Source organism: Mustela nivalis (genome assembly GCF_964662115.1).
Source record: "Mustela nivalis genome assembly, chromosome: 16".
NCBI classification, from domain to species: domain Eukaryota; kingdom Metazoa; phylum Chordata; class Mammalia; order Carnivora; family Mustelidae; genus Mustela; species Mustela nivalis.
The window spans coordinates 68,434,705-68,446,758 of NC_139035.1; the positions used below are offsets into that span (position 1 = coordinate 68,434,705).

General features: G+C 49.9%; 2 protein-coding genes across 12 annotated transcripts in view; one reads left to right on the forward strand and one right to left on the reverse strand.

Moving 5' to 3' along the window:
• NUP210L (nucleoporin 210 like) overlaps positions 1-9,777 on the forward strand; it is an 86,109-nt gene extending 76,332 nt beyond the window's left edge. For 7 of the 10 annotated variants that reach the window (XM_082703458.1, XM_082703462.1, XM_082703460.1 and 4 more), the window contains 7 exons: positions 490-616; positions 3,047-3,196; positions 4,540-4,790; positions 6,028-6,232; positions 9,041-9,145; positions 9,423-9,497; positions 9,573-9,777. In XM_082703458.1, the coding sequence (XP_082559584.1) occupies positions 490-616; positions 3,047-3,196; positions 4,540-4,790; positions 6,028-6,232; positions 9,041-9,145; positions 9,423-9,497; positions 9,573-9,673 (1,014 nt within the window). In that variant the 3' untranslated portion in view covers positions 9,674-9,777. Of the gene's footprint in view, positions 1-489; positions 617-3,046; positions 3,257-4,539; positions 4,791-6,027; positions 6,233-9,040; positions 9,146-9,422; positions 9,498-9,572 lie in introns of those variants that run through there. The other 3 variants (XR_014304090.1, XM_082703463.1, XM_082703466.1) reach the window with 3 other exon arrangements.
• A 278-nt stretch (positions 9,778-10,055) lies between these two features.
• Positions 10,056-11,190, reverse strand: RPS27 (ribosomal protein S27). Of its 2 annotated transcripts, none has more exons than XM_082703701.1 (4): positions 11,055-11,190; positions 10,697-10,805; positions 10,378-10,488; positions 10,056-10,136 (listed from the first exon to the last, which is right to left on the reverse strand). In XM_082703701.1, exons 1-4 carry the CDS (start codon positions 11,058-11,060, stop codon positions 10,108-10,110), a joined length of 255 nt encoding a protein of 84 aa, XP_082559827.1. In that variant the 5' UTR covers positions 11,061-11,190; the 3' UTR covers positions 10,056-10,107. The 2 variants fall into 2 exon arrangements, with proteins under 2 accessions (XP_082559827.1, XP_082559828.1); XM_082703702.1 differs by having other exon boundaries at positions 10,985-11,106.
• Between the last annotated feature and the right edge of the window lie 864 nt (positions 11,191-12,054).

Here is a 12,054-nt window from a genome sequence, read left to right on the forward strand (position 1 = left end):
ATGTAATCATGAAGCACTTGCTTTAAATACAAGGCACATTACAGGATATACAAAGATAGATTAGTCTCTCAGTTGAAGAACTTAGATTCAAATAGGAATGATTTTTAACAAAAATACAAATACCTACAGCACAAGACAGAACATTACAAGTATACTGAGAGAAACAAAGTACTTTGAAGTTTCAGAAAAGGCTGAGATTATATGCAACTCACGAAAGTTGCAGTTGTCTTTGAAGGCATTTTAATAGGGGGTCATCTAAAGGGAAGATGTCACACAAAATAATGGACAAAGACCTCCTTTTAGGGAAAAAAAATGTTATTTTCTTCTCAAAGGTAAACAGATTTTGTGGTTCGTAACTATGTGAAGTAGAAAGGCCCCCGGGCCTTGAGTGAGATGGCGCTTTCGGTTGGGTAAGTTATGAAGCGTAGAGAGGGAGAAAACAATATTTTCTAAGAATTAGGGACAGATTTTCCTTTGGTTTGCTCACAGGTGGTGGTCAATGCATCATCAAGATTAACGCTCAGTTATGACCTCAAGACCTACCTCACCAATACCCCCAATTCAGCTGTGTTCAAGCTCTTCATTACCACTGGCAGAAATGGTGCTAATCTCAAAGGTCAGGTCTCTTAATAGGTCTGGGTGATTGTTCCCATCATTCCGGTCTTCCTTCTCATGTACCCCTGAGACTAGCAGTCCTTATTGATTTTTATTTCAGAACTGACTCCACCTTTAATAAATAAATCATTGACTGCTGTAACTTCACAAAATGACTCGATACCAGGTTTCGGTATCGGCTAAACTCGGTCACTGTCGTTTTTCTAGTTATAACCTTGCCTGAGAGGTGGCCTAAACCAAGGATTTCCAAATATGGCTGATTTTCAAAGCTACCCAACGAAACTTTTGTAAAAATATGGTCTTAGATTCCATCCAGATAGTTAAGTTTGGGATAAGGCCTCAGACCCAATTCTTTTCCAGCTTCCCTAGATTTAAGAAGTGTTGGAGTATGCGACATTTTAACTGTTATTTGCTCAGCAAATTTACCGTGTAGGTTATTTTGTTCTGTACTGGGCTGTAATTTACTGTCAGTAAAAGGTGGGAAGGTGGTGCCTGACTGACTCAGAGCAGCAGGAGACTCTTGATCTCAGGGTCATGAGTTTAAGCCCCACATTGGGCATACAGATTACTTTAAAAAAATAATAAACATGGGGCGCCTGGGTGGATCAGTGGGTTAAGCCTCCACCTTCAGCTCAGGCCATGATCCCAGCGCTCAGCGGGGAGCCTGCTTCCCACCCCACCCCCAACCTATCTCTCTGCCTCCTTGTGATCTCTTGTTTGTCAAATAAATAAATAAAATCTTAAAAAAAAAAAAAAAAGATGCTTAACCGACTGAGCCACTCAGGTGCCCCTCAATTAACAATCTTATGTAATAATTACCGTCCTTTTAAAAATGAGAAATACCAAATCTAAGAGCAAGTAACATGTAGTTAGTGGCAGAATTGGTACATCTGTCCCACTCCAAAGTCCATGTAAATTCTTTTTTTTTATTTTTATTTTTACTTTTTTAAAAGATTTTATCCATTTATTTGACAGAGATCACAAGTAGGCAGAGAGGCAGGCAGAGAGAGAGGAGGAAGCAGGCTTCACACTGAGCAGAGAGCCCGATGTGGGGCTTAATCCCAGGGCCCTGCGATCATGACCTGAGTTGAAGACAGAGGCTTTAACCCACTGAGCCACCCAGGCGCCCCAATTCTTTCATTTTTTTAAAGAAAGAACAAATTCTGTTTTGTTTTGTTTTGTTTTTTTGCAAAGAGAGCATGCAAAACCAAGAAGTCCAAAATATTACTGTCTGTAAAATTTAAGTCTAATTGCCCTTTTGGTCATTCAGTTTTTAAGCACTTACTTTCTTTTCACATTAATTTTGTAAGTATAATCTAAGTATATATAAATACTTGATTTTTAAAGTGTTCCAGGTTCTTTTACAAAGTATTAAATATGTATAACATATTCATACATTGCTCTCTGCCTTAAGATATAGAGATTGCAGTTTTTCCTCCCAGAATCTTTCTAAAACCACAGCTTATTTTATTATGAAACAACTCCTTTGATATTGCTTGTAGTCTCCAAAAGATGAGAATGGTCCCCGGACTGGCAGCTGAGGAAGAACTTCAGAAACTGTGTAAGGGAAAATTTTGGACAGGACACCACCTCCTACTTAATCTAGAAGGCTGTCCATTGAAACTGTCCGTTTCTTGAAGGCTGTGTGGCTCCTACTTAAGACACCATGTGTAATATTCTTTTTTTTTTTTTTTTAAAGATTTTATTTATTTATTTGACAGAGATCACAAGTAGGCAGAGAGGCAGGCAGAGAGAGGAGGAAGCAGGCTCCCTGCTGAGCAGAGAGCTCGATGCGGGACTTGATCCCAGGACCCTGAGATCATGACCTGAGCCGAAGGCAGTGGCTTAACCCACTGAGCCACCCAGGCGCCCTCTCTCTTGCTGTTTAAAAAACTTTTTTTATTTAAGTAATTTCTATACCCGGTGTGGGGTTCGAACTAACAACCCTGAGATGAAGAGTTGCATGCTTCTCTGACCCAGCTGCTTCCCTAGCCTCCCTTTTTAAGATTTACTTATTTGAGGGGCACCTGGGTGGCTCAGTTGCTTAAATGTCGGTCTTCTGCTCTCATCATGATCCTGGAGTCCTGGGATGGAGCCCTGCATTGGGCTCCCCAATTGTCAGGGTGTCTGCTTGTGCCTCGCCTCTGCTTGTGCTCTCTCTCTCTCAAATAAATAAAATCTTTTTAAAAAAATTTTTTTGAGAGAGAGAGAGAGAATCTCAAGCAGACTCCGCGCTGAGTGCAGACGCCATCACAGGGCTCCATGACACAACCTTGGATCATGACCTGAGCCGAAATCGAGTCAGTTGCTCCACAGACTGAGCCATCCACGTGCCTTACCTTTTTTTTTTTTTTATCAAACTACTGGCTTATGTAAGTTTCTTCTTTTACAGATTCTTACGGCAGTCATTTCTCTCTTTTCTGCTTATTAGGATCCTGTACCCCAAGTCAGGCCTTGGCCATCACAACAGTACTTCTTCCTGAGACCCTTGTGCTGTGCCACGTGCAGTTCAGCAATACTTTGCTAGACATCCCAGCAAGCAAAGTCTTCCACGTGCACGCGGGGTTCAGCACGGAGAGAGGTGCGTCCCACTCGCTGCACCCGGCGCCCTTGTTTCTGTCCCTGCGCGTGCACCGCTTCCTTCCTGGGTCGCTTTTACACTTTGCGGTTTCATCTGTAGAACTATGGAAACTTTCTCAACCCGCGTTTTTGTTTAGTCTCTGTAACACCCTGTGCTTTTTCTATTAGCGTCTTCTACTTTCTTCTCTGCTAGCCTGTCCCTGTTATCTCTGGGCTTGGATCATTCATCTTTTGTCCCCAGGAAGTAGCAGTGTTGGAGTGTTTATTGTTGAACTGAAGGATATTCCAGGCAGAGTAGCATTAACTAGCATAAAGCAGAAACAGGCATGACATTGGAATTTCATATGAATCACCTTGTAGAACAAGAGGATTCATGTCAAACGTAAGGCATAAATAGGATAGTGCTACAGGCCAAGACCTTCTGCTCTAAGGCCGGGCAGTATGGCGCGAGTAGCCAGCAGCCACTGACGGAAGGCTCACTCAAGAAACTGGTGGGCACTAGCCAGAATGCCTGGTACCAGGACAGGGACTAGGTGTACACAGGGGAGCAAGTCAGGGCTTCTCATTTTCACCAGCGCTGTGCAGGCAGATGTCACAGAGCAGAGATGCATGGAATGCTGTAGAGACAGGAAGAAAAGAGCAGCAGCCACCTCGAACCTGGGGGTTGGTCAGTTTTACACAGCAAGGCTTGTGGAAGGATGACTAGGAATGCGCTGGATGGGAGAGGCCACAGGCCAGGACATCCCAGGCGATAAAGAGCCCGGAGATCGGCAGGACACAGAATGGAGGGAAGAGGCGGCAGCCGGGCGGCCAGGGAAGGGCCCTGCAGTAGTCCAAGCATGACCCGCGGAGGGTCTAGCCCAAGTAACAGGGAGATACTAACGGAGCGGCAAGTATCAGACATTTCAAAAAGAGGAGTTAGCAAGATTTGGATGGTTGGATTAAGGAATGAAGTAAAGGGTGTCTGTGAAAAGACCGCGGAGTTGGAGCAGGGATAACTAGCACAATATTCCGTCGAGGTATGGTTTGACGGGGAAGTGACTAAGCCATGCTCAAAGCTTTTCACAAACCCTTTCCTGATCTTGGCAACTGTTGGTTACCTCATTCTACATCTGCTTGATTTCCATTTGCCCTGTGTTATTTACCGGATTTAAGCAACAAGTTCAGCTGTTTTTCTCCGGTACATTCCCTCCCCACAGTGGCCAACAGTCTGCTAAGAGGGAACGGTCAAAATTGAATTCACCTTTTCTTCTGCACTTGCGTCCATGTTTCCCGCCTACTTCAAGCCGGCTGGCTGAACAGAGCTTCTCAACCTTCCCTGCTCGTTTTTCATCTTTCCTGCAGGGGTTTATGTCTGCCTCATCAGGGCTCGACCCCAGTCTGAAGAGCTGCTCCAGGCCCTCAGCGTGGCTGACACCGCAGTCTATGGGTGGGCCACACTGGTCAGGGAGCGCAGCAAGAACGGAATGCAAAGAATCCTTATTCCTTTCATCCCGGCCTTTTACATCAACCAGTCAGAACTGGTTCTTAGCCGCAGACAAGACGTTGGGGAGATCAGAGTGCTGGGGGTAGACAGAGTTCTTGAGAAGCTAGAGGTATGTGAAGCCCTGAGCCCAAACATAACTGAGATCAAGGTTTTGAAAAAGGAGTCTTCATTCGTAGTCCAAGGGCAAAGGAACAGCTATGGACGGACTTTGATAAAATTCATGAGCAGGGGAGGGGCGCCCCGGTAGGGGAGGGGCGCGGAGGTGGTTCTTCAAACTAATGAAGGAAACCTGTCCTCTTCACAATGCCAGGGGGTTCCCAGAGTCTGGAATTTAGGTCATGAGCTTTGTCAGTCTGGAAGATAACACCAGTATCATCTTAATCTTTAGAATTCTAGTTTGAAACTTTTTTTAGGGGCGCCTGGGTGGCTCAGTGGGTTGAGCCTCTGCCTTCAGCTCGGGTCATGATCCCAGGCTCTCTGCTCAGCGGGGAGCCTGCTTCCCCCTCTCTGCCGGCCTGTCTACTTGTGATCTCTGTCAAGTAAATAAATAAAAAATCTTTAATAAAAATTTTTTTTAAACTTTAAAGAAAAATACTTATTTATTTATAGATCTTATTTATTTATTTCCTAAGAGAAAGAAAGAGAGCATGAGAGGCGAGAAGGTCCAAGGGAGAAGCAGACAACCCATGGAGCTGGGAGCCCAACGTAGGACTTGATCCTGGAATTCTGGGATCATGACCTGAGCCAAAGGCAGTCCCTCAACCAACTAAGCCACCCAGGCACCCAAAAAGATTTGAGAAAGAGAGCATGCACAGGGAGAGGGACAATGGTAGAGGGAGTAGCAGGCTCCTGGCTGAGCAGGGAGCTTAATGTGGGGCGTGATCCCAGGACCCTGGGATCATGCCTTGAACCAAAGGCAGTTGCCCAACCAACAGAGTCACCCAGGTGTCCCCCCGCCTTTTTTTTTTTTTAAACGATTTAAGGCAAGTGGGGGCAGAGGGAGAGAATATCCAAGCAGACTTCTACTGAGTGTGGAGCCCAACACAGGGCTGGATCCCTCCAGCCCTAACAGCAGGACCTGAGCAGAATCCAGGAGTTAACTGGCTACTCAACTGACAGAGCCACACGGGCGCCCCTAGTGCCTTCAAAACTTTTTTGAAGCCCATTTTATTCTCATAGATCATTTTCTTCCATTATCTATTTCAACACATCTGAGTGTGAAAAAGCAGATGACTTAAGACTGCTAACTAGAAATACAGGGATCTTACTGTATGTTTAGAACATAATATTGACACAAAACTGATTTTCCTTCTGTCAGACAAGTGCCATTTTCTCTTTTCTCCAAGGTCTTCCCCAGCTCCCCAGTTCTAGTGGTCTCTGGCCACAGGCAATCTTCCCTCACACCTGGCCTGGCTGTCTATCCCGTAAGGGTGGTCAACTTCACCTCCCTTCAGCAGACGGCATCACCCATTTTCATCAATATTTCCTGTGAGCTCACCAGTCAAAGTGAGGCTGTGCTAGTGAGAGCTCTGAAGGAGAAGGCTGGTGCAGGTGAGCACTGGGGGCTCCTGTTTTTAATCTAGAGAAGGAAAGACCACAGGTAATGAGGAACAATTCAGGCACTTGGCTAGGATTACTCAAACTAGCTGGGGTATGGATCTTTATTTTCCAAGACTACCTGGAGTGTAACCTTCCAAGAAGCTCTCTTATCACCACCAAGGTATTCTACTTAACTGACGTATTTAAGAGTGGTAATTAATTTAAGAACTTCGGTCTTGTTAATGTACTCTTCTCTGTTGTAAACCTCTTGATAAATGACTTTCTTCAAAAACATCTGGCAGATCTTTTTGTATCAGGCAGTGGGTAAATGGTGACAGCCCTAGAACCAAGACTTTACTCTCCAAAATCCCGATTCTAGTCCTGACTCAGTTTAGAAACTATGCCCCCGCCTGGGTGGTATGGGAACACGTGCAGGTACGGGGATGGTAGGAAAGCCCAAGGACCATCCTCTGTATGCTGTCACCACTACCTGCCCAACCCTCCAGAGAAAGTGTTCTTTGAATGAACTGGGAGTGAACTGGACTGAACCCCTGTTCGTCTCCCATGAAAGAGCTGTTTCTACAAACACGGGGTATGTACTGGCCAATACCCTAAGTGCATTTTGCGTGCATTTGTTCTCTTATAACTCTAAAGTAGATGTTTTTCCCTCTGAGGAACTGGAGATGCTCGTTTCCATGACTAGACCCCGTGTTCCACCTGTGTCCTGTTGTAAATCTGGAGTTGTAATGGGCTTCTGCAAGGGTCCATGGATGGAATATCCAGGTGCGCATGACCCTCAAAGGGGAAGAACTGCACCTTTATTTTCTTAAGACTTTATTGGTCAGAGCGAGAAAGGGCACAGCAGGGGTTGCTGCAGGCAGAGGGAGAAGCAGGATGTGGGACTTGATCCCAGGACTCTGGGATCATGATCTGAGCCGCATGCAGCTGCTTAACTGACTGAGCCACCCAGGCACCTCTGCACCTTTATTTTCAATTAACCTCTAACTGAAACTTTCCATTTCCAGTTTTATGAATATAAGCAACAAACCACAGTAATAGCAGTATGTAGGACTCTGTCATCTACAGAATTCAAGTATTTTCATGTTTCAATTATTAGATACCAATGTTCACTTCAAAATTACACAAAAAGTTACAGTAGTTATCAGACCTGAGTCTAGGTCTTTGTTACTAAAGCATATTACTGTATCAAAAAAGGCCTTTTTAACATCTTGCTAAGTGTATACAGAGCTGTATCACAATTAAGTTTTTTTCTGTTTTGGTTAACTTTGGTCAAGCTGGTTTCCTTTGTTCCTACACATTTAAATTTTTGCATTTAAAAACATTCTGAGATGGGGCGCCTGGGTGGCTCAGTGGGTTAAAGCCTCTGCCTTCTGCTCAGGTCATGATCCCAGAGTCCTGGGATCGAGCCCCGCATCGGGCTCTCTGCTCAGCAGGGAGCCTGCTTCCTCCTCTCTCTCTGCCTGCCTCTCTGCCTACTTGTGATCTCTGTCAAATAAATTAAAATCTTTAAAACATATATATAGGTATCAGAAAAAATATGAAAAAATAAAATAAAAACATTCTGAGATAGGACCCACAGGTGTCACCATACTGCCCAAGTTGTTCATAGCATAATAAATGGTTAACGTCCGCACTTCTCAGAACTAAGAGAGGGACCAGAGGGAATAGTACAGCCCTGGTGAGTAGAAGTGGTCAGACACAACGATCCAACTCAGCCTTCAGCTTATCACCACAAGCACACTGAGTACCTGCTGGTAATATGCCAGGCATGGTACGTACACCAGGCACATGGTACTAGTACAGGAATCAGATTTAAGACAGGGCCTAATTAAGGAGATAGTAATCAGTTCATTGTAGCCAGAACAAAGCGGTACTGGAAAGGTTGATCATGTTTCATAATCATAATCCTGTTCCTAATCAATTTATTTGGACTCTTACCCTGTAAATACTGGAAAGTCCAAAGCTTTCAACAATTGGACCTGATCAAGGATTAATATAGAACATCTTGCTTTTAGTGCATCTTTATTTCAAACAACTTCAAACTATTCTTCAGAGCAAAGCAGTTTGTAAACAATTCTGAAACCAAGTACCATGAGAAGAGAGACCACTCACAAGTCTGAAGGTCAGAGGGCCTACGCTAGGAATGCAGAATAGGAACTAGGTAGGAGGACCTGGTGACAATATGGATATACGGGAAGATCTATTAAGTTCAGGGGAGTTTGCTGGGGCAGGTGTTTGTTTCTAGACACTGAAGAATTTGAAAAAACCAATGTCCAATGTCAGGTGTGCTTCAAAAATACAAGTCTTAAGGACTTGTGTTTGAGGACACGGTTATACAAAAATCAGAATGCTCCCTAAAAACCACATCCTAAGTAAAAAATGACAAGGGAACCCCCTTGGAATTGAAAAGTGGTTGGTGATCCAAATAAGTCAGGTTAGAGGGATCAGAATTGGAAGTTCAACTGCCACAATCACAAACTTGATCAAGAGAAGCACCTCACTTGGAATTAAAATACACTGGAAAGGTAACGGGCATCTTAAGATAGCGTATCCATTTGTTAAATACCCATCTGTAAGTTGGTAAGAAATACAAGACTCCAGGTTTGGGAGTTTATTATCTAGGAGATGAGAACAAGACAAAGAGGCACAGGGACCAAGTACATAATTCACCTCTTTAACCCTGTTAAGAAGCAAAACAACTTCCCCAAGGACTGGGTTCTGGGAGCTTCTGCTCTCATACCCATGACCATGTGTTTTTAGCTTGAACTATTACTTTGTATCATTCTGACCAATACACAGATCAATGTGAAGACTCAGGTATCCTCCAGAAGTTCCTGGGTTCTCACCAGACCATCCTCTTTACCCTCTGTGCCGTGCTGGCATCAACGGCTTTCACCTTTCTAGGTAAGGCGCCCTTACATTCAGCACCATGGACGTTTGACTTACAAACTGCCTTCATTTAATTTCACCAACTATGAGAATAAGAATTAGATTATCACATCTCACTTGTGTCAAACAGTTGGACCTCATTCAGCCTCCCCAGCCCTGGTCACCTAGTGGACCAAACGTCCTGCCCAACTTACCACCAAGCAGCAAACTGCATGTGGCCGACTCTGCTTGGAAGTGGACAGCAGTGCTAAGCCTTGAGATAACGGCGGTATCTGCCTTGTTCTTTTCCCAGCATACAATGCCTTCTTAAACAAGATACAGACGGTGCCAGTTGTTTATGTACCAACGCCAGGACCACCACAACCAGGTAAATAATAACCTCCCTCACCTATGAAAAGCTCAGATTATTCATACTCCATCTGCTTGTCCTTTTTACTCCTAGGTTCTTACACCACCACCCGTTCTCCGCCGCCTTTCATGAGTCCACAGCCACCACCAGGCCAGACTCGGCTACAACACTGGCTATGGAGCGTCCGGCACTAACCTCCCCTCGCACAAATCCCCTCAACTGTCGTGGAGCGGAGCCATAAGGCCCCAAACTAGGCTTCTGAGCGCTGTAAATAAAGGATCCTAAGCTGTTTACACTCAAGTGTGCTGGGCTGTGTTTTAAAGATTAAGTATCCATACTTCATACTCTGAAATCATAGAAGTGAAATACACGTTTCTATATAGTGTCCCACGTTTTTAATCAAGATCGGAAAACTCACTCAGTGAACCTAACTGGACAAGTGTCCCCAAGAGACTTCGTAAGTACTTGGCCACTTACTTGCCCCCAAGGACTCTAGCAGTCCACTCTTCGGTTGCCCCTGAGCACCTGAGGGAGCACTTACTTCCTAGCAGTAAGACAAGGACAATAAACAGAACGTATCCAAAATCTGTTTATTGGGGTAGTGTCCCGCTCATCTGGATCCGGGCGCTTAGTGCTGCTTCCGCCTGAAGGAGCATCCTGGAAGGACGAGGTTCAGAGGGTGACTTCCTGCCCCCCCCCCGCAGGGGCCGGCCTGATGACCCCCCAAAGCTACCGCTACACCACCGCCCGTTCAGACGCCGACCCGCCTCGGACGCCTGCGCCTCGGCTTTAGCGCTGAGAAGCACGCGGTGTCCGAGCACCGGGGGGGGGACCAGCGCCCCCAGGGCCGACCAGCTCCAGCCCCGCGGCCGCTCCGCCGCGCGAGGTCCGCGCTCACCTTCTGTAAGCCTCGCCTTCCCTCCCGTGGGCTGGCAGAGCACAGTGGAGCAGCCGACACACAGCACGACCGTCTGCGCGTGGCTGAACACGGTGGTGATTTTGTAGCATCCTGCGGACACACGCCGAGGGGCAGGGGCTCAGGACCCCCGCCGCCGGCCCGGCCGCCCCGAATCCACCGACCCCTCCGCGGGACGCGCCGGCTGCACAGGCGCGTGCGACCCGCTGGGGAGCCGCCCCGCGCCCCCCGCCCCCGCCGGACCCCCCCACCCCCGCCCCCCGCCGCGGCCCCCGCCGGCCCCCCGGGCGGCGCCCCTCACCCGGGCACTTCACGTCCATGAAGTAGGAGTTGGGGCTCTGCACCAGGCGCTTCTTCTTGTGCTTCCTCTTCTCCTCCTCCGGGGACGGGTGCAGGAGGTCCTTCGCGAGCTACGAGAGCCGGCGGGCGCGGTCAGGGCGGCGGCCGCCCCGGCGACAGCGGCAGCTCGCGCCGCCCGGCGTCCGCCGCGGGGCCGCCATCTTACCCCCGCCCCGGGCCGCGCGCCGCCCGCCCCCCCGCGCCCGCCGCCGGAGGCCCGAAGCCCGCGGCCGGCCCCCGGGGCCCGCACCCGGCGGCGGGGCGTGCGCGCGCGCGCGCGAGAGGCGAAGGCTTCGCCGGGCCCCGGGCGGGGAACTCACGGGCATGTTCTCGTGGGGAGGTCGTCACCGCCGGAAAGGAGCGAAAGCGGAAATCCTGCCGCTTATATCCGCCGCCCGCCGGAAGTGACGCGCGCGCGCTGGGCCGCCATGCCGGAGTCCGCGCGCCGCCGCGGCCGGGGACGGCCGCCCGCCGACGGGGGTTGCGGCGCCGCGTGGGCGGGAGCGCGTCCGCAGGGGCGGCCGAGCCGTGCGCGGGACTTGGCGGAGACCTTCGGTGTCTCCCAGCGGGCTTCGGTGCCCGTGAGCTACGCGGGGCAGAAAAGCTCCCGTCGCCCGCGTCGCGGCCCGCCGCTGGGTTTGGGTGGGTCTTTCGGCCCCTCTCCTCGCACGACGGCGACCTCAGACCCTGACGTCCTGCTCCGCTCGCGGTGCGGGCCGAGGAGCCGCCCGGGCTCCCGCCCCCTCCCCGCCGACGCGGCGGTGCCCCGGGACCCTCCCGCAGCCCTTCCCGCCCGTCGGCTCCGGCCCCGGCCCCGGCTCTCCGCGGCGCGGACGCGCGTGGCAGAGCGCGAAGGGAGCCCCACGGGGAGCGCAGCCCCGCTCCGCAGCCCCTGTGTCGCAGGGAGGCTCGAGGACGACGCGAGGGCGCCTTGGAGTCCCGGGAAAGGCGTGTGCGTCGCGGTCGGGGCGTGCGGGCGGCAGCTCCGCCGCGGACCCGGGGCCCTGACGCGCCTCGGCCAAGTTCGGTGGGGTGAGCCCCGCGCCGTGGCCGGTGTCGCACGGGCCTCGGGGAGCAGAACCGCCTCCAGCGCCCGCCGGGGGCCGGAACGTCCCGAGGAAGCGGCCTTTCGGCCGAAATGGGCGAGCGGGGGAGGCCGGGGCCGGCATGAGGGGTCCCGCGCGGCGGGGTGCGGCCCGGCTTGCGGGCGGGAAGAGCCCAGATCGGGGCCGAAGCACAGGACGCGCGGACGGGTCTTTAGCAGACGACTTCAGGGCTGGGTCGGAGCGGGGGCGCCGGGGGGGCTCCGGCCGTGAAGCC

Excerpts from the sequence above, each read along its gene's own strand:
- RPS27 (XM_082703701.1), bottom strand. Across the intron at positions 10,489-10,696 it reads CATGGACGTGAAGTGCCCGG|GATGCTACAAAATCACCACC; the intron begins GTGAGGGGCGCC and ends GTGTGTCCGCAG. Across the intron at positions 10,137-10,377 it reads GAAGGCGAGGCTTACAGAAG|GATGCTCCTTCAGGCGGAAG; the intron begins GTGAGCGCGGAC and ends TCGTCCTTCCAG.